At 33.6% G+C, this 27,290-nt stretch overlaps 1 protein-coding gene and 1 long non-coding RNA gene across 5 annotated transcripts; one reads left to right on the forward strand and one right to left on the reverse strand.

Annotated features, from left to right (window-relative positions):
- The first annotated feature begins 14,159 nt into the window (after positions 1-14,159).
- Positions 14,160-17,049, forward strand: LOC121224133 (uncharacterized). 4 transcript variants are annotated; one of them, XR_005921672.1, is made up of 3 exons: positions 14,230-14,579; positions 15,245-16,759; positions 16,855-17,049. It is a non-coding gene; the product is annotated as an uncharacterized lncRNA (long non-coding RNA). The 4 variants fall into 4 exon arrangements; XR_005921670.1 differs by having other exon boundaries at positions 15,245-16,764; positions 16,841-17,030; XR_005921671.1 differs by having other exon boundaries at positions 15,245-16,764; positions 16,855-16,967.
- Positions 17,050-17,482: 433 nt separating this feature from the next.
- LOC107946011 (probable WRKY transcription factor 23) lies at positions 17,483-18,668 on the reverse strand. The gene is given in 3 exon segments (NM_001327501.1): positions 17,483-17,923; positions 18,039-18,182; positions 18,283-18,668. Coding segments are annotated over 3 exon segments (954 nt in total). The 5' UTR covers positions 18,666-18,668; the 3' UTR covers positions 17,483-17,496.
- Positions 18,669-27,290: the final 8,622 nt, after the last annotated feature.

Genomic DNA, 27,290 nt, shown 5'->3' on the forward strand with positions numbered 1-27,290 from the left:
AATCAAATCGACACTCAAGTTATACATCCATAAATTTCGGTAGTTTTTAGAATGTTCATTTTTGGATTATATGGCATATAATAGGCTTGTATGTCATTACTAATGTTTTGGGTTATGTAAAATGTTAAGTATGATCTTATGTGTAAAAATTGCTAATTTATGATACATATGAATGAGGTAAGATGTTCCAATGCAAAAATGAATGATATGTGTTAATGCAATGTTGTGTTTGAGGTGCCTATGATAGGTACATTGGTTAGGTGTTAGATTTGATGAATTAATAAGTTGTGATTGATGTTTTATTTTGATTTACAATTGAATATACTTGTGGTACCAATGAGAATACATTGGTTAAGCACTTAGGATGTTGTTTTGGCATGTTTTTGGCTTGATTAACGTCACTTTGAATAGGCCTTTTGGTTGGTAAATGGTTTACTTAGAGTCCAAGTAAGCTTGAAATGGTAAACTTGTTTATTAAGGTTCATTTTGTGTCAACACGGCTGTGCGTCATCTGTTGAGTGCTTAGGGTACAAGTCAGTTAGTTACACGACCTGGCACATGGGTGTGTGACATGGCCGTGTGATCATACTCAGAGAGTTATACGGGTGAAGACACGACCGTGTGTCTCTAGTTCGGTTGTTGCACAGCTTGAGACATGGACGGGTGTCTCAGTTGTGTGAGTCACATGGCCTAGCCACACGACTATGTGGCCTCTGTTTTGCAAATTTTTGTAACTTTTTCTCAAACTTTCCTAATGTTTATAATTTAGTCCCAAATCGTTTTTCATGTAATTTTAGGGATTCGAGGGCTCGATATAAGGACGAAATGTGTATGTATAATTGACTTATGATATGTTTATGATAATGAATGATTTTATATTTAAATGTTTCATTCATACAGTAGTACTCTGTAACCCTAATCCGGCGACGGATACGGGCTAGGGGTGTTACATCAATATTTTCCTTTGGTGGAGGAGTTGTGTCAGTGCCAGCAACTATTTTCCACAAATACTGACCTTGTAGGTATGACTCTATGCAAGTCTACCAATAGCCATAGTTATGGTTATTGAGCTTCTTAATTTCGCTGCTTACGCCACAAGATTTACCATGGTGACTGACTCTAGTCATCAAGTAAACTTGGACCCGGGCCAATAAGCTTTACAATCCCTGACTGTGCATCGGTAGAGCCTCCCCTTTGTGCCTTTATGCCACACCAACCAATGTAAGTGCACAATGCTTATCAAGGCTTCGTCCACTAGTGACGATCCCAGACTGCTTGCTCTGATACCACTTGTTGGAAACTCGATAAGCCCAACACACCCACTACAAAGGATCTAGGACCTACAACTAATGTTACACCAACTCTCTAAAGTTAGTTAACCTTTTACTTTCTAACATTTTAGTGCACTATAATACTCAAGCGACATGACCAACCATATATCATTCAGGTGGTAGAGCCGACCATATATCATTCATGCGGTATAGAAAACCATATATAAAAGCTAACCCAAATGCATTAAGTGTTTAAAAACTTAAAGCTTAATCGAGACTTACAATTACAAGAGAAGAGAACACTTTCATTAATACATAGTACAATTACAGATGACGCACACTTTTCTCTTTTTCATCATCACATGAATGAAAGCTTATACCCTTATTTATAGAGTTTAGTGATCATTAGATTGTTGACACATGTCAACATGCTTTCCATTAATTTCACAATTATCTAATAACTAAAATGTTCATGTATAATATCTAGTCTTCTAAATAACATCATATTTCTTTATTTTATATATATTCTAAAATCTTCCAAAGAAAATATCTCTTAAATGGTAAATTTAGTTTTTATCTAGAAATCACATTGGTTTTCAACATATTATAACTGGCTTGATGGATTGGAGCTTAATGATATTCCACTGAATTGTGGAGGGTTTAATGTGTCCAACTCTGACATCTTTAGTAGATATGTTGGTAGTGAAACTGAAACAACTACGGTGAACACCCATTTTCACCTGGAAGCTCCATTGACAAGTGATGCAATGAATAAAACTGCCGGTGATATAACTTGTGACGGGAGTGATGCCAAAGCTAAAGCAAATAAGAATGCACAAATAGCACAAAATGAGTCCATGAAAGAAGTAGATTACAGCTGGATTGATCAACTGGAACTTATGGTTGATAATGAAATTCCATTAAATCATAGTCAGGATGGTAGATGGCTTTTTGCCAAGGATGAGTTATTGAATTAGACGACCTTTTTGTTGACTTGTAATTTAAAGGCTCAACATTCTTTTATACACAATTGTTTATACAAATCTTTATAAACTTAATGAAATATATTCTTTATACAAAAATTTAGGTTTCAATTCAATATATGCACAATAATCATTTTTACAATTTAAAATTCAACTAAAAAATGTTAATATACTATTTGTACCATAGTTTGGCTATAAAATTCAATTTGGTACCTTAGTTTTGTAGAAGCCCAAATTAGCCCGGGCCTCACCAAATCAAGCCAGGCCCACTAACCTAAAATCAGACCCAAACCTACAAACCCACCAAGTAGACCCAAAATAATCCATGGCCCAATATCCAAATCTACAAACAAACCCTAGCCCAAAACCCATAACAGAAAAAACAAAAAAAATTTCCCTAGGTGTGCCGCACCTAGGGTCTTCTAGCTCGGTGCCACCACCATTCTGTCACCGCCACCGTTCTGACGCCGCGCCGCACGTTCCCTCAGCCATCTACTTCAATCACCGCAACTTGCACATGCAAACAACAAAGAAAAGAACAGTAAAGAAACATGCTATAAAAGCCGAAACAAATATGTAATCCGGGGTGGCCGAACTTCATTCTTGTAACAGGGGCTCCCTTCTTATTTTTGTAAAGAAAAAGAACATTAGCAGAGAAATAAAAAAAACAAAAACAGATTTACTCCAAGGTTTTTTTCTTTTTTCATTTCGCATCTCTTTTCTTTTTATACCCGTTTTTATTTTTTTAAATATACTTTTTTTATATTATAAACAGTTTATATTTGCAAAAATATTAAAAAAATAAAATAACGGTGGCCGGCGCGACGGTGGCGCGGTGGGCCGACGGCCGGCGTGATGGGGGGTTTGGAACACTGAAAGCTGAGCTTTTGAGAGGAAAATGTAGGATTTTTGAAATTTTTTTTTCTAAAGGGTCTGTTAAAATGAATTTTTTCAGAAAAGTTGGGTTTAAATACCCAGATTGAAACGGCGCCGTTTAAGGCAGGGGGATCCGCGCGTCGACCCGACCCGACCCGGAGGATCCGCGTGTTTTTTGTTTTTGGACTATTTGCGCGCGCAATCCCCCTGATTTTGCAGCGTGTTACAATTTGATCCTTTTTCGTTATTTTCTCTTATTTTCAATTTCGCCCTGCAATTTTATTTTTGTTTCGACTTGGCCCATTTCAACGCTGCGTTTTGGGGCTGTGGTTTATTTGCAGTTTTGGCCTTTGCCTTTTCAGCGCGCGTTGCAATTTAGTCCTTTTTGTTTTCTTTTTTATTTCAATTTCGCCCAATACTTTCGTTTTTATTTCGATTTAGTCGATGTTTTAGCAATTTATTTAATTATTTAATTATTATTATTATTATTATTATTATTATCATCATCATTGGTTTTATTTTTCTTATTCGTTACTATCTTGCTAATATGGTAGTTGGTTTTATATTATTTTAGCTTTATTTATATTTTTATTCTATATATATATATTTACATATATGTATTATACACGTACATTTCCTATATAACTTATTTTTATATACATACTTACATAAACTTTTATATCTAATAACTTTACAACATATATATATTTTTCATATTTTTATAATTTTATGTATATAATCCACATATATAGTTCCCTTATATGTACATACACATGTTCATATTTTATAATTTTCATACATTTTCCTTTATTTTTATGTTCATTTATGTATTTATTTATATGTCGATTTTTATGCTTTAGTTTATTTATTTATTTATTTGCTATGGTATATGCATGATTGATTTATTTCATTATTCGTTTTTGCTCATTTTTTTATTCGCATTATCATGTCTATTATTCCATTATGCACATAAATATCATATTTCAAAAAAAAAAGGAAAATATTTCTAATTGAGGCAATATTTAGCGTTTGGAAATTTGAGAAAACATGCCCTAAGGTGCTGGGTGTCGATTTTTCTCGTTCAACCAAATAGCTAAATATCCTTTTAAAAATTTTAAAATAAGGCAATGTTTTGCGTTTGGAAATTCGAGAAAACATGTCCTAAGGTGCTGGGTGTCGATTTTTCTCGTTTAACCAAATAGCTAAATATCCTCTTAAAAATTTTAAAATAAGGCAATGTTTTGCGTTTGGAAATTCGAGGAACGTGCCCTAAGGTGCTGGGTTTCGATTTCTCGTTTAACCAAATTACCAAATATCCTCTTGAATTTTAATCCATACCATTCAAGTTTTTTAAGGATCGTATTTTAAATTTCTTTAAAGTTTTCAGTTTTTCGACATTAAGACATTAAGTAATCAACTAGGTACCAATTTTTGGGCGTATCGAGGGTGCTAATCCTTCTTCGTGCGTAACCGACTCTCGAACCCATTTTTCTGAATTTCGTGGACCAAACTTGTTGTTTTAATAAAATCAAATCGTTTATTAAAAACAACCACTTTTCGAGGTGATCCGATCACACCTCATCAAAAAGGATCGGTGACGACTCCCATTTTTGTTTTCATTTTCCAAAACCCAAGTCGACCCCGTTTTTCATCCAAAAAAAAATGGTGTTAACAGCTTGGCGACTCCGCTGGGGAAATAAAATAAGAGAGTCAAGCCACGAGTTGATTATTTCTTATCTTTTTGTCGAAAGTTGAAAATTTGATTTAATTATACGATCCTCTCATTGCATTTCATTTGTTTTGAGTTATAGTTTTCATTTTTAAATTTTTATATCTTTCTGCACATTGCATTGCATGACCGTTAGTCACACCTTTTAAGTGGGAGTGAGAAGCTACTCCTTCTTGAAGTTTTCACCTCCGTACAGGATAGTGGATCGCTTTCGGGATACATCCGTACCTATGTCTTCGTGAGATTTTCATCTCCGTGCAACCATAGGGAAATGTATTCCCCTGAACCGAACTCGGTCTTTATGAGCCTATAATAGGTGAGGATCGAGGAATCTGCTGGTTCGAGTACCTTGACTTTAGAGCCAAACCGCATGTAGAAGACCTTAGGAACCCATCCTAAGTAGAGCCTCCAAACCCCTAGTAGTCACTTGATTAAGTACTTTTGTTTTCCTTGTTTGCTTCTGTTTTGTACTAACCCCTCTTGTCTTATTTTGATTGAGATTGCATTGCATTTGCATCTTAGGAAGGAGATATTGATTCAAGTTTGATTACTAGATTAGAAAGCTTGTCATGGAATACGAATTCCTTGATAAAGTGGAAAACTATACGACTTCCCGAATATATTCTGAGAAACACAAGAAGAGTGGTGGAAGAGTTCGTGACCTTGCTTCGTGGCCTGAGGATTCAAGGCGATCGTTTGGGAGCTTTCGACGTTCTAACCCTTTAAAGAAACTGACGAGCCTCATGGAAATGGGCAGATGATGGATCACGACCAAGATTAAGAAAATGAGCTAGCAATGGCATCTATTGGCAAGATTACCTCAAACATGCGGATGAAGAAAAAGACCGATGTTGTTTCTTGGAATATGGGGGTGAGGTCGTACATGTATCCGTTTTATGTAAGGGAATTTGTTTTCTAGAAAAGTTTCCTAAATGTAATTGAATCAGAATCAACGTCTCTTTAGGCATTCATTTCATGCATTTGCATTACATTGCATTACATGCATTAAAATTCATTGAAAGAGTCTAAACGAGTAAATTTATTTCAGCTAACCTGGAAACCAACCTACCAAACCAACACCCTTGCACTACCGGAATAGGAACTAAAGAAATGGATCAAAGATTAGAGAAACTGGAGCAACTGCAGAAAGAAATGCAAGAACAGCTACAGGTGCAAATGAAAGAACATATGGAAAAGATCCAGAAAGACATGGTACAAAAGATGAAGGAGTCTCAAGATGACTTAATGACTAAATTGACGCAATTAATAACCAAGGGAGTGGATAAAGGGAAAGGTCCTGTGATTTGCGATGAAGAAGAAAACAATGATGAACCACTTTTTCCTCCAGGTTTCACGCCTCCGCATGCGCAAGTTTAGACTGAACCACATCCACGAAGACCTTCTGTTTCGATTAGGCCTCAGCATTTTCAAGGTGATGCTTCAATGCCGAAGAACCTTCAGGTCAGATCTGGTTCTAGTCCTGGCGATAATCTGGTTAATATTGTTGTCCCGGATTTCGATGAAGTAGCTGAGAAAGACAAGGTGAAGGAAGAGTTACCAAAGCAGTTTGAGGAGAAATGGAAATGGATTGAAGAGAAGTTTAGGGCGATAGAAAGTATCGACAGCTATCGTGGAATAGATGCGAAAGATCTGAGCTTAGTTCCGGATTTGGTACTTCCTTACAAATTTAAGATGCCGGAATTCGAGAAATATAATGGGACCAGTTGCCCAGAAACCCATATCACTATGTTCTGCAGGAGAATGACGGGGTATATTAATAATGATCAATTATTAATACACTGCTTTCAGGATAGTCTTACAGGTGCGGCGTTAAAATGGTACAATCAGCTAAGCCGAACCAAAATTGCTACTTGGAGAGATTTGGCACAGGCATTCATGAGACAATACAATCATGTCTCAGAAATGATGCCTGACAGGATAACTCTGCAGAATTTGGAGAAGAAATCGAACGAAAGCTTCAGACAGTATGCTCAGAGGTGGAGAGAAGTGGCAATGCAAGTGCAACCACCTCTTTTGGAAAAAGAATTGACGATGCTCTTTATTAACACATTGAAGGCCCCGTTCATCACGCATATGTTGGGAAGTGCTTCAAGGAGTTTTTCAGACATAATCATGAATGGCGAAATGATTGAAAATGCCATCAGAAGTGGAAGAATAGATGGTGGAGAGAGTAACAAAAAGTCAGTCTCAAGAATAGAAGAAGATGAGGTGAATAACATAGGTAACTCAAGATCAATTATTGTAAGTCATCCAGGAAAAGGAGTTGCTGGTCAACAAGGCTCATTGAGACAAGAACCTGGATCGAAACCAGGTATTGAGAGGCTCCAGTTCACACCAATTCCGATGTCATATAAAGAACTGTATCAAAGTTTATTCGATGCGCATGTTGTTTCCCCTTCCTACTCAAAACCCCCACAACCTCCGTATCCAAAGTGGTATGATGCAAACGCACAATGTAACTACCATGCAGGAATTACAGGGCACTCAATAGAGAATCGCATCACCTTCAAAAAACTAGTTGAAAAACTCATCAACATGGGTATTGTCAAGTTGGGTGACTCATCTACTATAGAAAATCAGCTACCCAATCATGATTAACAATAGGGTGAATGCGATGTATGAAGAGATGTTGGGAAATGTTCACATCAACGACGTGTCTGAAGACACAATTGCGAAGAGACCTTGTTATATGTCCGCCCTTATGAATTCTGGAGTGTTCTAAACAATTAGACTGCGGAAAAAATCCCTATAGTTTTTAGAGCTTTTCTAGAGTAATGTTCAGAACATTTTGTTGTTTTTAGCCTAAAAGTTATAGAAATTCCTTTGTGAAATAGGCTCATATCTGAACGTTATTATTCTAATGAAATACATCTTTGCGATCATTTTTGAGCCAATGTTCTTTCATTATTTTTGAATAATTATTTCTGATTATTTCATTTTTTTGGATCTTCTTCCACATCATTCATTCATTCATAATCATATTGTATAAATAATTATTCATAAATTTATACTTTCTTTTGTATATTCTTTCATACTTATTATGAGTCCCTAGATATCAATTACGTGAATGACTCTGCTACAGACCCAGATTTTTCTTTTGAGCGAGGCATGTGTTCAGAGGGATCTCAGGGCTTTGAAAGTGACAAAGATTGTAGTTTATCACCTGACTTGTTAAGGATGGTTGAGCAAGAGGATAGACAGATCCTACCTCACTAGGAATCATCAAAAATTGTGAGCTTGGCAAAGATTAGAATTGACCTGACCAAAAAAAAATAAAGTGAGACCTCATCAAGTTACCTCTAGAGTTTGAAGATATCTTTGTAGGATCATACCAGGATATGCCCGGGTTAAACGCCGATAATGAAACTTGCACAACGGCACGATGTCAGAAATTTACAGTATGAACGATGTAATTCTTTACCGGGGCAATGCCTTTCTCGTGGAGTCAGCATACCTTTACCCATTTGAAGTCGAATTTCCATCTCTTCAAGTTGTTGTTGGGTCCATCCTGATTAAAGAAGAAGATCCAAAGTTTTGTCGAAGTTGCGCCCCAAAAGGCTCAAATCAAAAAAGGGAAGAAAAAGAAAAATCAAAATCAAAGTCAAAATGAAAATGAAAATGAAAAAATAAAAAATTAAAATAAAAAAACAAAACAAAAAGAAAAAAAAGAAAAAAAAATCTAGATAAAAAATCAGAATGAAAAGGAAAGAAAAAGAAAATGAGAGGCCAAAGCGAAAGCCCGCAAAGGGCGCTTTATGACCAAATGAGGTTTTGAGTTGAAAACCCGAAACGGGCGACTCAAATTTTGAGCCCAATGGGGCATGGATGCCACCATTATTGAAGACTTCTAATGGGCATTGCTTCATTTTGAGAGGCTACTTCATGAGCCAAAGTCATCGTATACCGATAAAGAATTTCAGAGAAGAGGGTATTGGAGAATGCATTGAGCTTAAATAATAGCACAATAGTTGAGGTCTCAAATTAACTCAGAAGTGGACACCACGATTCGTCACTGAATTGCCTCGAGTTGAACATCGAAAATTGAAGGAAAATGACTGAGACTTACAAGGATTGACATGAGAAATTACTATTTGCCTTCTTTGCTTGTCAAACATCTGTACCGGGGCAATACCTTTCTCTTTGGTTTGCGGGGTTTAGGTAGTTTTACCTATTGAAATCCTTTCTCTCCGGGTATTAGTTGAGCTAGAATTGGATGAAACAGAATGGATTCGATCGCGATGCGATCAGTTGAACCTAGGAAAAAGGTTAAAAGCTACCAGAAATAAATGATACGAGCCCATAATAAACGGTGTCATCTCAGAGAATTCCACGAGAGGGTTGGATGTCGAAAAAGATCATTCCTCTCCAAAAGGATTCCAGAGGGAAATGAATGCCAAACCGGGAATGTCCCTACGTTGTAAAGAAGACATTCTTCAGAAGAGCACTGATCCTGAGTGAGATTGCTAGTCCTATAAACTCGGATCCAGTCAAGAAATACTTCGTTTAAAGAATGAGAGATGACCAAGGTGAAAACCCGCAAAGGGCACTCTAAGTCAAAAAAATGAGAATGAAAAAAAATGAAAAATGAGAATGAAAAATGAAAAAGAAAAATGAAAAATGGAGAGGCTAAGGGGAAAACCCGCAAATGGAGCCTTAGGCCAAAGCGGATTTGAGTTGAAAACCCGAACAGGGCGGTTCAAATATTTGTTCAGAATGGGGCATGAGGCGATCAGAGCGATTCGAATTTTGATCATATTGGGGCATGTGGTGATCTTGCTATACCTGAATCAACAAGAAAGGATAGGCGACATCTTGGGGCATCGACAGAGTGCTGTAGATCTCCTAAGCACATGTTTAACTCAAAATGGTCTTCAGAAAGTTCGTACAGAGAAGTTCAAGCTGCGATATCTGGGGCACTCAATTATCATATTATCTATATTAAATTTGTTGTTCTTGGAATACCTTTTTCCTTTACAAGATATACATTCCCGAATAATTTCTTCATTATCCTTCTTTCTATTTTTGGTAATTTATTCCTTTCGAGCTATGCTCAGAACCAATTTTATTCTTATCCATTGTTATGACCCTTTTTTGCAAGCATGTTGCATTGGAATAATGGTTAATGGACTAATAAAACTTTCACAAAGGAAGTTTTGTATATTACTCGGAAAAGTTTCTAAATAATATAGGAACCTGAAACAGGACTATTATTTAGAGCACACCAAATTTAAAAGTTGGAAATTTGAGAAGGAATAGTTTAAATTTAAACTTTCTCTTTGGATTTTTGTTTTCAAATGCATTGATAGACAAGGCGCCATATTGGTGACAAAGCTTAAGTAAACAAGCAAGCAATGATCACCAGGCAACAAGAGGAAGCGGTTACCTCGGAGAAGAGAGCCCTCATTTGTGCATGAGTCTTTGGTACGACACCCTGGGAATGGTGTAAGGGACCAGAATGATGTAGATCATGTATCCTTGAATTGGATAAGCGAAGATTGAGGAAAAGCCACATATTTCTACCCTTGGATTACAGTGGGAGAGTGATGGTACAAATTTTTGCGCCCCGATGGATTGAACTTTGAGGTTTACAGTGGGGGTAATTTAACTAAGTGTTCCTTCAGAAAAGCAAGAAGGTGTTATAACACGTCAGTCACAAAGCCTTAATAAACTTCGAGTAGTGATAACCTAAGTGGGGTCATTCTCGAAAAAATAAAATTCTGCATTCGTGCAAACACCATTCACACATGTCTAGTTAGGAGCATTTGATTCATTTTGATCACGCCATCCTAACCATTAGGCATAATTAGGTTCATTATACAGGTCATGTTCCCCAGAGAACAGGTCAGTGAATATTAGAAATCTTATCTTCTTGAGATTACAGCGGAGCAGATCCAATACACACTATCCTATCTCCCTGAGATTACAGTGGAGCGGATTAAGATAAAGGATTTTGTCTCTCTGAAGTTACAGCAGAGCAGATCGCATCAGGTCTTATCTCCCTGAGATTACAGTGGGGCAGACCGAAGAATTTCAGATCTTATCTCCCTGGGATTACAGCGGAGCAAATTGAAGCTAGTAATCCGATCTCTATGAGATTACAGTGGAGCGGATTAAAATAAAGGATCTTATCTCTCTGAAGTTACAGCAGAGCAGATCGCATCAGGTCTTATCTCCCTGAGATTACAGTGGAGTAGACCGAAGAATTTCAGATCTTATCTCCCTGAGGTTACAGTAGAGCAGATTGAAGCCAGAGATCTTATCTCCCTGAGATTACAGCGGAGCAGATCGAAGACACTATCCTATCTCCCTGAAGTTACAGCGGAGCGGATTAAAGGATCTTATCTCTCTGAAGTTACAGTAGAGTAGATCGTATCAGGTCTTACCTCCCTGAGATTACAGTGGAACAGACCGAAGAATTGCAGATCTTATCTCCCTGAGATTACAGCGGAGCAGATCAAAGATAGTAATCCTATCTCCCTAAGATTACAGTGGAGCGGATTAAGGGAGCTTATCTCTCTGAAGTTACAGTAGAGTGGATCGTATCAGGTCTTATATCCCTGATGTTGTAGTGGAACAGACTGAAAACGTAAATTTCGTTCCCCCTGAAGTTGCTGCGAAGAAGATTAAAGCTACAAATCAAATCTTCGTGAAGTGCAGTAGAGTGGATTGAAGCAACACGACCCAGTGGACTGAAATAAAGCTACTTGAAGTGAATCGTCAAGAGAGGTCAAGACTTGGTGAGACCGGGCAAAATTGGGCTTTCTTAGTCTTTGCTCTGTTATCGTTACACGACAACGAGCAAAGAGGGGCAGCTGTAGAAGCCCAAATTAGCCTGGGCCTCACCAAATCAAGCCAGACTCACTAACCTAAAATAAGACCCAAACCTACAAACCCACCAAGCAGACCCAAAATAATCCATGGCCCAATATCCAAATCTACAAACAAACCCTAGCCCAAAACCCATAACAGAAAAAACAAAACAATTTTCCCTAGGTGCGCCGCACCTAGGGTCTTCTAGCCCGGCGCTGCCACCATTTTGTCGCCGCCACCGTTCTGATGCCGCGTCGCACGTCACCTCAGCCATCTGCTTCAATCACCGCAACTTGCACCTGCAAACAACAAAGAAAAGAACAGCAAAAAAACATGCTATAAAAGCCGAAACAAATATGTAATCCGGGGGACTGAACTTCATTCTTGTAATAGGGGCTCCCTTCCGATTTTTGTAAAGAAAAAGAACATTAGCAGAGAAATAAAAAAAACAAAAACAGATTTACTCTAAGGTTTTTTTCTTTTTTTTCTTTTTTTTAATTTCGCATCTCTTTTCTTTTTATACCCGTTTTTTATTTTTATACATATACTTTTTTTATATTATAAACAGTTTATATTTGCGAAAATATTAAAAAAATAAAATAAAAATTTACCTTTTTGGATTTTCTGGCCAAATTTTTGGTTTTTGAAATTTTTTTTCTAAAGGGTCTGTTAAAATGAATTTTTTCAGAAAAGTTGGGTTTAAATACCCAGATTGAAACGGCGCCGTTTAAGGCAGGGGGATTCGCGCGTCGACCCGACCTGACTCGGAGGATCCACGTGTTTTTTGTTTTTGGACTATTTGCGCGCGCAGTCCCCCTGATTTTGCAGCGTGTTACAATTTGATCCTTTTTCGTTATTTTCTCTTATTTTCAATTTCGCCCTGCAATTTTATTTTTGTTTCGACTTGGCCCATTTCAACGCTGCATTTTGGGGCTGTGGTTTATTTGCAGTTTTGGCCTTTACCTTTTCAGCACGCGTTGCAATTTAGTCCTTTTTGTTTTCTTTTTTTTTTCAATTTCGCCCAATACTTTCGTTTTTATTTCGATTTAGTCCATGTTTTAGCAATTTAATTAATTAATTAATTAATATTATTAATAATAATATTATTATTATTATTATTATCATCATTGGTTTTATTTTTCTTATTCGTTACTATCTTGCTAATATGGTAGTTGGTTTTATATTATTTTAGCTTTATTTATATTTTTATTCTATATATATATATTTACATATATGTATTATACACGTACATTTCCTATGTAACTTATTTTTATATACATACTTACATAAACTTTTATATCTAATAACTTTACAACATATATATATTTTTCATATTTTTATAATTTTATGTATATAATCCATATATAGTTCCCTTATATGTACATACACATGTTCATATTTTATAATTTTCATACATTTTCCTTTATTTTTATGTTTATTTATGTATTTATTTATATGCCGATTTTTATGCTTTAGTTTATTTATTTATTTATTTGCTATGGTATATACATGATTGATTTATTTCATTATTCGTTTTTACTCATTTTTTTATTCGCATTATCATGTCTATTATTCCATTATGCACATAAATATCATATTTCAAAAAAAAAAGGAAAATATTTCTAATTGAGGCAATATTTAGCGTTTGGAAATTTGAGAAAACATGCCCTAAGGTGCTGGGTGTCGATTTTTCTCGTTTAACCAAATAGCTAAATATCCTCTTAAAAATTTTAAAATAAGGCAATGTTTTGCGTTTGAAAATTCGAGAAAACATGTCCTAAGGTGCTGGGTGTCGATTTTTCTCGTTCAACCAAATAGCTAAATATCCTCTTAAAAATTTTAAAATAAGGCAATGTTTTGCGTTTGGAAATTCGAGGAACGTGCCCTAAGGTGCTGGGTTTCGATTTCTCGTTTAACCAAATTACCAAATATCCTCTTGAATTTTAATCCATGCCATTCAAGTTTTTTAAGGATCGTATTTTAAATTTCTTTAAAGTTTTCAGTTTTTCGACATTAAGACATTAAGTAATCAACTAGGGATCAATTTTTGGGCGTATCGAGGGTGCTAATCCTTCCTCGTGCGTAACCAACTCCCGAACCCATTTTTCTGAATTTCGTGGACCAAACTTGTTGTTTTAATAAAATCAAATCGTTTATTAAAAACAACAATTTTTCGAGGTGATCCGATCACACCTCATCAAAAAGGATCGGTGGCGACTCCCATTTTTGTTTTAATTTTCCAAAACCCAAGTCGACCCCGTTTTTCATCCAAAAAAAATGGTGTCAACAAGTTTTTCTATCCCAATTTGGTGCTTGAGTTTCACTTTGGTACCTAATTTTTTACAATTTGCTACTTGAATTTTGTTTTATCTCAATTAAGTACCTATCTTTTTTTACTAGAGCACATAATAAAATATCATTGAGTCACATGATGCCATTTGGTCTAGGTATCAACATGAACATTTTATCCAAACTCAAGTCCCAAATAGTATATTAACCCTAAAAAATTGCCCTTTTTACTGATACATTTTTAATTTTTTTAACTTATGGCGGTAATCTGAGGTACCGAAAAAAGAAAATTCAAGCGCCCAAATTTCCAACTGTTTTTTTTCCCTATTCAGTTCACCATTTTGTTTTCTAGGGTTTTTGAAGCAATCCTCGCCATAGATGGATAGATAGAGGGATCGTGAAGGACCGTTTAACAATCACCAACCGTTAAATTCAACTCCTTTTGTTTCCCGATAATCACAATCCTAACATACCCCGCTGGCCACCACCGGCACCACTTCCGGCAACAGAGCAGCCAATAAACAACGCGTTTTCGTCCAACGGTTCCAAATCCGGTCGAAAGAGCGGGGTTTCACCATTCCATTCGAAGAGCTTCTCCAGGTAACTACATTTAGCCATGTATACAAGTCCCTACACTCTTCTTTGTTAAGTCAGAGCATATTGAAGGAAGCAATCTTGCAAAATTCTTATGTAGAAACGGTTGATATGTATACCACCATGATCTCAAATTTTAGGCCAGCAGAAATTCAGTGTATCCAGGCTACTGTTTATAAGTTTGAAGACGAAATTATCATCTTTTGTTTCCTTGTCTCTGTTATATTCAACTCCAATTGAGTATAACCAATGGAAGTTGTTGAGGGACCGACTCTTTTGGGGATGTATTCGAAGTGTCATCCACTGGGAAGCTAGCTGGACGGTCTCCCAACAATGGTATGTATTGTCCCTGTGCCGGGGTTTTGTCTCCATCCTCCATCATGAGCAATTATAGTATCAATTGTGCTAGGCTTTCAGCGGGGGAGAGAGATAAAATGCCGATACAGTGGCAATACCTACCATTGTTGGGGGTTTGGCCGGCTGCTCAGCAGACAGCACTTTGAAGACTTCTACCGAAGCAGTTGCCCCCTCAACAGAATTACTAGCATAATTGTGTTTCAGTTGTTAAGCAAAGCAAATTTCCTGCTTTTACATATCGTTGTTGCATCTTGCACCTTGTAAAATTTCCTTCAAAATGATTTGAGCGATGCATATATTAAACTCTTTTGCAGTGGAAAATAAACTGGAGGAATTCACGGTATTTGGGCTCAGAAACTGTTGCCAGGTAGCAAAAGCTGCAAAATCAGTGCCAACAGGTTCAGACATGTCTCACCCAATTGAAAGTTTAAGTCCAACAACCTTTGTTTACATTGATCTTGGACGGACTTTGTACATTTTTTTAAACATACATTTATTATTTCATTTTATGCATTGCGATTTTCTTTTCTTCAGTTCAGAGACGTTGTAAATGTAACTGATGTACTGAGATGGATGTTTTAATTGACTCAAAGAATCTCTTTCATGTGTTTTGGCATCTGATGAAACTTCATGTCATACTCTGTTTTTTATTGACATGTCTAGATGAAGTTATGATTTGCATAAATTCAGTATATTGTGATTCTCTAGGGACCGGACCATTCACAAATCAAGACAGAAACAAGTGCTGTTTGTTGATCAACTTGTGGTTAACTTTATCAGATACCAAGATCTTAATTACTCTTTTTGATTGGATTTGCATGTTGCATATGTTATCGGTTGCCTATTTTCCTTCCCCTTTCATGCTAGTAAGAAGCATATATAGATCAGGCACATGTGCAATTGTGATGATAGTAAGAAACATATGTTTATCAGGCACATGCAGGAACTTTAGAACACTCACTCTCCTCAACCTTCTCTCTTAATTTTTAGTTTGATTAGCTATTATTGAGCTCCTTTGTAATGAAATTTGGCTTCAAGATGATGTCTGTATGCGTTGTTCATTTGTTTTTCATTTATTAGGCTCACTCAGGTGGAAGGATTCTGCGTTCATTTCTTCCCTGGTGATTTCTTTTTCTGGGACATCTTCTAGTTGTTATTAGGCTACATAAGTTTTGTTAATAGTCACTATTTATTTTCAATCTCCTTGCTTTCATCCCTTGTTTCCTACTTTGAAGTGGTTAAATGTTGGTAGGATAACTTGCAGGGCCGGAACTGCTCATGTAATTACAATCCTGTTAGTGAAACACATCTTATCGTTTTTGTTACATACTTGAATTTGAATGTTACATCTCTTGCTTCATTTTCTTTTATTGCAGCTTTAAAATGTTCATTGTACTAAATGTATATGGGAATTTCCAGGTATGCAAAGCAGTTTCTTGATGTTTTCAGTTTTACAGCCTAAACCCATCATAGGTGAGTGTTTTTCAACATGAGCATCTTCTGGTAAACATGTGAAAATTCAATTGGCTGACAGGATAAGATTCCTTCATGACCCTTAGGTTCTTGTTACATAGGAATTACCTAAAGGGTTATTTGTTAGACTGCACATTGGGCAACCTCGAGTCTTAGCTTAGCACATTGGAGCATTCAAAAATGTAGGTTTCTTCAGAACCTTATATATTAACTTCTTTGTTGCTTTTGTTGGTACGGCTAGTTTTCATATCTAGGGATAAAAATTGGTCATTATTTGAGGGGGACGGTGGTAGGCCCCAGGAATCACGTAATGGCTTATCTCACACACAGTCTCCGGGTTATTCCTTATTCTACATGTAAGGTATTTGATCTTTCAATTTCACATTCATCACCAATTTTTTTTCTTTTTTAAATCAGTGATTAATCTTTGCAAACAGTATATTCTTAACAGTGACAAATTCACATGGCCAGCAAACATATAACCACAAAGGAACACTGTGGATAGCGATGTTTGATATCGAAATCGATAAGCTCCATGATATTCAGAATAAAAGAATCATGCCCCCATACTGTATGTATGTTCATCATATAAATGGCTTTCATAGTTTCACTTCCCTGTAACACACAATACACTGAATCTCCACCCTTTTACCATTCAATTCAATGAACCAAATCTATGATATAAATGCAACAACAGTGAAGTTATTTATGTTAACCAAATTTTTACATGTGTAGGCCTAATCTGTTCCTCATTAATTTTTCACTTAAGAACCCTAGCCCTCAGAATCTCGATTGCAGTACTTTCAATGGGAATGAATGCACGTTCCTTCAACAACAAAAACAAGAGATACAGGAGAAAACGAAGGGTCAGAAGGATTAAAGAAGAAAGACCCAAATTTCCTTGGTGTATATATAATCTCCACCTATACCCAGAATTTCACCCAAAAAAAACAAAAAACTAATCATTTCAAAAAGTAAAAACCGAGTCACAATAATATCCAGACCAGTGAACTAATCATTTCATCTACACCTCTTTCCACCCCTAGTCAGTGTGATAGAATTACATATAAAAGTAACTGAGTGTTCCAATAATCTACTCTTCTTTCAGCATATGAGAAGGTATAATGTCTTGAAGAAGGCCATGGTCTTTAAGCAAAGACTGCCCCGAGGTGCAAAGACGCCTCTCGTGAAGAAAACTCGAGTCAATGGAGGGACCATTATGACCAAAGTTCAAAGAAGACAAGCTATTGGCAAATGGATGTTGATGCTGCTGCTGCTGCTGCTGCTGGTAGTAGTAGTGACACTGAGTATTCCTTTGCATTGGCACACTGAAAGCTGCTGCGGCTCCGGCAGAGATGCCGGAATTTATAGTAGAACCGACGAGATTCGGCCGAGGCATGAGCGGGCTGGGGTGAGTGTGTTGGCCTTCGTAAGTGGTGACCACAATGCTTGGGTCGGTGAAACATCTCTCCACTCTTTTTTTCACATTACATGAGGTGCTGGTGCAACGATAATAACTCCTGGGGAAAAAAAAAACTTAACCCATCAGCCAAATTTGTTGTCTGAAATTGGTGAAAAAGAGAATAAGGGGACAAAAATGGGTTAAATTGTGAAAAGAAACATTGAAGTAAGTACCTAGGAAAAGGGCTGTTTTTAACAGCTTTTTGGCCGTACTTTCTCCATCTGTACCCATCTTCCAGATGATCAACCTCGCTCTTTGTCATAAACGCGAATCTCGGCTCTCTCTGTCTCTTCTGGTTTGTCTTCTTCACTTTCAACCTACACACCCAAAACCCCATCATAAGCATAAAAAACCCATCTTTGTCTTGTGAGGAAAGGGGGTTAAACTTAAAAAAGAACAGAAAGAAAGTATACTCACTGTGTCTTGTTTTTTTGTTGGTCATCTTCTTCTTCTTGGTCGTCTTCTACTTTAACAGGTTCACCATTGACGGCTTCACTCGAACCTGATGAAACCGAGGAAGAGTTAGGTGTAGCAGGCAGATTAAAACCCTGCTCAGGTGACCCCATCTTGGTCGAAACTGGAACTTGTTGAGCCACATCAAATAAAGGACAGGTAAAGTCTTGAACACCCAACAACTCCATAAACCCTAATGAAAACTTATTATTATCTTCTTCACTACATGAATCAAATACACTTTGTAATGGGAAACCATTGCCCGTGTAATCACAAAACGATGAGTTTGAGTTGATTGAGTTTCCCATTACATAGTCTTCTATTTTTAAACCCTCTTTTCTCTCCATGAATGTATGCATATAGGTTCAACAAAAAAAGAACTAAGAGAAGCTTTGTTTAGTCAGTTTTTGATCTGATTTTATAAGGGTAGGTGAAAGAGAAGAGTTTTAGGTTTAGAAGAAATGGAAGAGAGTGTAGGGGGAAAATGGCAAACAATATAAAATAATGGATGACATATTATTATCATTACCGGCAATTGTAAGTCAAAATTATTGTACGGATATTCTACAGTGCCGGTTTGCATTCAATGCATGTCGACTATCTTTCATTTCATACGTAGAATTTGACTGGGTTAACCGGTCCACAAGTGTGAACGCAGTTCCTTCTCCACGTGAAGATTCTTATGGTTGTAATTTGTAAAAAAGCACCAAAGCCCCTTGGTTTTTGGCCTTTTGGTGGCCTTGGTTGTATAAAATATAAATATATATATATCTTGGTTTAACTATAAAATTGGTTCCTAAATTATACTACTTTTTCCACTTAGGTACCTAAATTTTTTTAGTCATAAATAATAATTAAAATATCAATTTCGTCTTATTTTACCCGAAAGATATATGATGCCCAATAAAGAAGTGTCACATGTCACATCCTTATGGTGAGTCGAAATTAATAGTTTAGAACCACTTGAATTTTGCTAAAAAAGACTTTCAATACCAAGTGTGAAAATCCATATAGCATTTAAACCTTATAGCGTTTGATTGCATAATTGATGTCATGAGATTTTGAACATCTAAATTTGAATTTTATGGATTGTAATAATTCGATTTTTGTATATGTAATAAAGAACTCAGAATCGTATGATGTGAAAGTAAGTATATTTAAAAATTTGCATAAAATAAACTGACATTCTTTTGGGTATGTGTATGTATTTCTATGGGGGTGTCAAAACGAAAAATATTATTAAATGGACAACGTGTATCGTTTAAGAGGATAAGATAACGTATTATATATAATATTAGTGTATTTAGTTTAATAATTAATTAATAAAGTGAAAGGGACCTAATTTGTCCTATAATCAAAATGGATAGGTATTTGTAGGGACTACGTTGTATTATTGAAATAACTACATTATAATAAAATTTATTTTTATTCTTACCTTTAACATCAAACGTCATTCTTCCAAAAAAAACAAATAATCAAATGTCATTTCCAAGATAAATATATAATTGGATTGTTTATATTTAAATCACTTTAATGATAAATTTGAATTCTATTTTTTTAACAATTTTTACGTTCATTTTAGCTCTTTTAAAATTTAAAATTTGGTATCCCGAAAGAGATTTCTAACTTCACCCTAGTCTAGATCCGAAAATTTACTAAGAAGTCTAATATCATTTTTTTAGATTTAATCATGAATTTAGTTTCAATACAAACAATTGCATGAACTTTTCAATTTTCGTAAAATACAAAAATGAAATCCTAACAATCTAAAATAAAAATACAAACTCCTGATTTTATGGATAGATTTCATAATTAAAAAAAAATACTCATAACCTAATCCAACTTAATCTAAAAGATACCATGGATGATTATAAATAACCTAAACTAATAAGATTAAATGTGAAATGGCAGGGCATAAATATTTTGCATAACTGCCCTCAACCTTCACTGATTAAAGTGGGTGATAATGGCACAAACTTTAGATTTTGCCTGCGAAAATCCCAAGAAGAAAAAGGGCAATAAAGATTAAAGAAGGGAGGAAGAAGATGCTGAGAATTCTCTTTTGCTTTTGGCTTTAAGATTTTTAGGGATTGGTGTGGTAATATATAAAATATAATGCACGTGTGACGTAAAGCCATGAATTCGATCCCACCGCACGCTAACATAATTAGCGTGTAAGCTCAAATTACCTTTGCATGCCTCAATAATTCGATTCCTATCCTTTTTGGGTAAACCATTAATTTTACCTTCTTTCTTTTCACATACCATCTTTTCTTTTAGGAAATATGTGTTTAACCATGTTTGTTAAGTCAATTGATAAAAGAATTTGAGTGTAATTTCATGTTTTAGATCAAGAAAATGATTATGGGGAGTGTTGCTTTTACTTTTATCTTTAATTTTTAATTTGGTGAGGCTGGAATTTAATATTAGATTATGGCTCGTATATTGTGTGAGTGAAAAAAATTATAAAAAAATCAGACGAGGTTTTAGTTGAAATGATATTGCTGATGCTGAGATTAGACATGGCAGTGTAATTGGGTGGTTCACCTCATTGGATATAAGGCGAAGAGACACGGTAGGAATATTTAGGCTAAGGTCGTGTTTTAGGTTAAGTTAGGAGGTTGAAGAAAAAGAGGGAAACAGAGAAGATAGAGAGAGCATAGATGGATCTCTTTTTCAGTCAAAGCTAAGGGTTTATATACCTTTAGCTACAATCTTGAGACACCACGTATTATACCCCTATTAGTGAGTTTGGGGCAAGTGGCAGTTAATAAGTGACAGTTAATAAGTGGAGTCCAAATGTACTCATATGAATGCTCAGCATAGGAATGTCTATCTAAGGAGTAAATGAGACCCTCGTGAGATGTAGATTTGAGGGGTTATCTCCTAATGGTGGATGTATAACATATATAATTAAGGGTTTACACACGGCAAAGCCAAAATTGTTGATAAGGGGGCCAAGATAAATATATGTTCAAATGGGTCACGTTAAGCCTCTTTTAAGTATTTTTAATTTCGAGATAATCTTGATTACTAAAATTTGGGAAAAACAAAATAAATTAAATGCTCAATCTATATTAGATATTATAATTATTTAACTTTATTTTTACCTAATTAATATTTAGATACCATTTATACCTAGATATTGCAATTACTAAAGTTTACTTTTATCAAATTAATATTTAGGTACTACTTTGTATTAGTTTACCAAATTAAACTAAAAATATTACTAAATTTATCATAAAAAATTATAAAAGAAATCCAATTAAAAAAACTTTGAGGGGCAAACACAAATTTACTTTTTTAAAAAAAAATACTAATTATAAGATAAAAAAAATTAAACTTCAAGGAAATTTTTCATTTTGGGGGGAGGTGGGGGCCATTACCAGCCTCTTAAATTTATCTTTGGGTTTACAGATCGTGGTACATTAAGCTCAAATCATATTATGTGCAGGCATTTTATAGATTTTGTATAAAAAGAAAAATAAATCCTTAAATTAATATTTATTATTCTGCAAAATAATAATTTTTTAACCATTTTCCAACTATGTTGATGTCTAATTAACTCGTGATTTGAGTAATTTTTTTAAAAAAATTTCAAATTTTGAAATAATTAAACCTAGTTATTCGATTTTTTTCAAGTCAAACTCGAATTTTGAGTCGAGTTAGATTTTACAATTCGAATAACTCAAATAATTCAAATAACAGATTGGTCTAAATACCCTTTAGTACTTGTCAGTTTTGAAAATGAGCAAATTAGTCTCTCTTATAACAAAAATTATAAAAAAAAGTTATTTATAAAAATTCTAAAATTTATAATTTTTAAAAAAATTATAAAATTTTTTAAAAAATCTGAAAGTGACCTAAATAAGTTAATTAACGATTCAAGTTTATCATATTAAAGTAGTTTTTTCTTCTTATTTTTCTTTGAAAAACTTTCAAATAGATATTGTTTCAAATTTATATGCTTTAACATAGAATTGGATATATTGTAATAATATTTTAATTTGACATGTTTAATTTTTTAATTTAACTCGAACAATTTCACTTGATTCGACTCAACTAGAATTTCATTTCATTCAATTCGATTAAAAAAAATTCAAATTGAATTAGGATAATAAAACAGGACTCATCAACTCGAATTTTTTTTACTCGATTTGACCGAATTTTCATCCCTACAATTCACATAAAATAGTAATATAAAATTACTTATATTTTATCTTTATATTTTTTTTATATAAAACTACATCTTGAGAAGCAGCTGATTTTAGAATATATATATATATATATATATAATATAAAAGAAGGTAAGTTTCAGTTGGAATAGTTTTTTTAGTTCCAAAATGTTTTTTTTTAGTTATATTTAAACTGAATCTCAGTTTTATTTAAGTTTTAAATATGTTTTCTTACTGTTTTTAATTATTATTTAAGTTTTAAACATTAATTTTCCTTTAAATTTTTAAGGATTTTTTAAAAAAATATTTTAAAAATTAGTTACAATGTTAATAAACTAAACCAACTTGTGCATCACACGAGTAAAAAACCTAGTTATATTATATATATACTCATGTTAAAATAGACATAAAAAATGGTGAGATAAAATTATATATATATATTAAATTTAATTTAATTGTCAATAAAAGTAAATAGGGATGAAGATTTGGTTAAGATGGAACACAACATTAATGTGAACTGAAATTTTAAACATCAACCTTTTACCATACATTTTTCTTAAAAAATGGCATATAATTAGTTTATTATTGCATGAAATTCATCCTCAAATGCCCAAAATAATACTCTAATCCACTTGTATCTTTCAGTTAAGATATGGTATAATTTAGGTTAGTATAAGATAAACAATCTATTAATCAACTTAATTTTAAATAATAAAAAATCATTATCACAAACATAAACAAATACTAATTAATTAAGTAGGTACATATGTAAATCAAGTTTCCCATTTTTTATTTATTTTCTTCATTAAAGGAAGAGACAAGAATTTAGTAGAAACAAGATTTGTCTTGCAAAATCCAAACCAAGGATTATATAACCCCATTTTATCTTCTTCTTTTTTTAATAAATTATTTTTAAATTTATATTCTATACGAACTATATCTGTGAAAATTAAAGTTAAACATTAAGAATATTACAATTAAGAGTGCTCAAATAGTAGTAAATTTGAGCTCAAACTTGATTGGTTGAGATCAGCTAGAGGCATAATGAAGCTATTTGATCTCGAGTTTTATTAAGTTCATTTATCAATATTCGTACTCAAACATAAACTCAAGTTTGATTAAGTTCATTTCTATTCAAGCTCAAACTCTTTCATACTTCTACCTCTTTCTACATAATAAGAGTAAAAATCAATGATGTTTGAATCAGATCGAACTAGCTGGTTGGACTAGTTGGATCGGGAACCAGCCAAAACACGAGTTAAAAAAAGATACCGGACAGGTTGAATCGTGAATCGGTCAAACCAACGATTGAACTAGTAAAACCAAATTTCTTTTTATTTCTAATGATTTTTAATTAAATCAATCAAACTAAAGAACCGATGATTTAATCAATTTGATTACTGATATAATTTTAAAAATATTAAGCAAAATATAATTTTTTGATACAAATATGAATTAAATGGAGTATTATAAAACTCGAACTTAGCTCCACTTAAGCCGCTCAAATTCAAGCTCACGTTTAGCCACACTGTTCCCGCTTGTGGCGCGCAACCATTGGAACTTTTGCCACGTTTATCAGTCTCACACGTGTTATTTGGCTACGGGCTTTGCCTTTTTGGGACCCGCCTTTCCTTATTTTTTCCTTTTTGTTCTTTTTCGGGGCACCGCCAAGGTTCCACGTGGTTGATCCAACGGCTGAGATTTCCGTGTAGATGATGACGAAGCACGTGCCTTAGATTATGCCGTGAGTTTGGCGTTTTAGCCAAAAATATCTTCAATCACGTTATAAGATTTGAGATCATTTTAATTGGACCGTTCATTTATTTAGTTGAATTTAATATCACAAATTAAATGTAAAATAGATTAAAATATTATTATTAATTAAAAAAAAGGCCATATCTCTTAAGATTTTATAGGGATAATGTCACATTTACTACATATACTTTCATAAAACGTTCAATATGATATTATGGTACATAAACTATCAATATGCATTTTATTATGGTACCTGGTATTAATACCGATAGCGAATTACTAAACTAGTCAATGAAAATTTGACAAAATGGATAATACAATGAAAAACTAAATAAAACAAAAAAAATTAAATTAAAAAATAAGGTTAATAAAAAAAACACTAAATTTACATAAGCAAAAATGTTTCTTCTCCATTTCAGTAAATGACCACCTTCTCTAAAAAATTTTCCATTTGGAATAATTTTTAATTGATTTTTAAATAATATTTTTTTATTATCCTAGAAAGTACATATACGTTCATGTAAGTTTAGTATTTACTTCCTTTTTTTATTAACTATATGTTCATTTGTTTATTTATTTATTTTAGTTTTTAACATAATATTATATTATCCATGTGGATTTGATAATTTGAAAAAAAAAATCTCCATGTCTCTTTTTTATTGGTTGGTTTAGCAATTCATTGACGATGTTAGCATCAGGTACTATAAATATTGATAGTTTAAATACTACATCAGACATTTTCAAAATACGAGTATCACATTGAACATTTCATGAAAGTACAAGTGTCAATCGACACATATTGATACTTGAGTTTAACACATATTGATAGCTCATGTACCACATTAGACAAAAGTTATATATTTTGGTACATAAAGATAACGGTGTTAATTGCTAATATCATTACATTTGAACTTTTTCATGATTTTGTTAATAGAATAACTTTTGTGTTAACTGTGAAATTGTTTAATTTGTGAAATATATTAAAATAAATGTGATTTAATTTGGGTTTTAGGGTAGATTTGATGAAAATTAATTGCTAATATTATTAGTTAACCATGAATTTTTATCAAATTAACTCTAAAATCCGAATTAAACATTAAAAAGCTAACACTGTTATTTTTAAATATCAAAAAGTATAACTTTTGTTAATTACATGTATCACATTTAAAAAAATGTCAAACTCAAATACGCAACGTTTTTTTATTATAAAAAAACCATTAAGTTTATAAAATAATTAATTACAAAATATCTATTTTACTTGTAATATTTCTCACTCATATGTCAAGTATTTTTTCCCCATAATATTTCAACGATAATCTATATGCCATAAAATTCCATAGGGAAAGGACTTGTTACTAAAAGTTGGAATTATTTTCTATATACAAATTTGGAGAGAAAATGAATAATTCAAAGCTTAAATTCTGATTTTTAACGTCAACATACAATAATATTATCATTTCAAATAAGGTTTGAATCAATTGAGTCTTAGGTCGATTGGTATGAGTATTGTTGTCAATGTAGAAGAATGTAAGTTGGAGTGCATTGAAACATATTATCCCTCTTTTATGGGTTGAGGAGGAATTATAAGTAATTCTATGCATTCTATCAAAAAACAGTAAATATGATCAAAACTTATAATGTAATTATTCAAAAGAAATATTTTTTGGAAATAAAAATAATAAACTATAGTAGAAGAAAATTATGTACTAGCGTTTGGGGACCGGTTTTATAGGAATAGGGAATTGTACCATAAGCTTAAAAAGGATAACCAACAGGGTGTACTTGTAGTGACATTGATTAATGTGATATATGAAATAATAATTAATGTAAGCTTTGGGTTAACTGTGGTGATGCGTCGGAATTTTTTATTTCGTAATTATGGTAATTAATCTTGTCGTCATTGTTATTTTTAGTCTTATCAAAAATAAATACATTGCCCGTTTAAAGAGGGCTCGTGAAGATGATTTTCACTGGATGATAACTTACTAGAATTGTATTTAAATAATTTGTGTAAATCATGGTATTTTTTATGAGAATTTATTTTAGATTTGTTCAATTTTTTATAAGAATACAATTCACATATTTATTTAGATAACATGGGGGAGAGGGATGACAACAACAATCGAGTTTGTTTTCAACGCCCAATTTGGTACTTGAGAATTTTTAGTCTCCATTTGATACTTGATTTTTTTTGTCATAATTGAGTACATTAGTTTGGTTTCAATGTTTAATTTAGTACTTGATTTTTTTGTTGTCCCAATTAAGTATCATGTTTTTTTTACTAGAGTACACATGTCAAACATTCATAAGGCCACATAATAACATTTGATTTGGGTATCGGACATTGAAACCAAACTCAAGTGCCAAATGATATACTAACCCAATATTAAATATCAAAATTAATAAAAATAAGGGTAAACTATACAAATGGTCACTTAACTATGCTCGCGTTTCTGTTTTGGTTACTCAACTTTAAAAATTTTCAATTTAGACACTAAACTTTGTATTCGTTCCTATTTTGGTCACCCATCATTAAATTGACAACGAAAAAACTTTTCTAATTGGTATAAAAACACATTTAGTCCTCAATATTGACATATTCCCTAGTTCTAAATATTTCAATAAATTTAACTTTTCACGTTTACAAATTCTATCAATTTGATCCTCAACCTTATTCAACTTTTAAACACAGAAGTATTCCACATCTATAAAATTGTAAATTCCAACAAAAAAAACAAAACTTCTCCGATCGTGCAAATACAACATACTTGTAATATAAAGATTTGACATCACATCATACCATGTCCATTTCTCCATCACTCAATGATGGGGAATCAGTAAGAATTTGTAATCTAAAACTATTCAAGAGCAAATTATAGTAATAAGCATAAATGAATAAACCGTGAAACGTAAGTTATAATGTAAAATTAAGATGATCAATGCAATTCATCTTAATTTATGAGTTTTGGATATTAGATTTGAAATAATAACAAAGGTACGAATATTAATAGTATTTGCACAAGATAATTATATAAATACATT

The sequence above is a fragment of the Gossypium hirsutum genome, chromosome D12 (assembly GCF_007990345.1).
Source record: "Gossypium hirsutum isolate 1008001.06 chromosome D12, Gossypium_hirsutum_v2.1, whole genome shotgun sequence".
Lineage (NCBI taxonomy): Eukaryota > Viridiplantae > Streptophyta > Magnoliopsida > Malvales > Malvaceae > Gossypium > Gossypium hirsutum.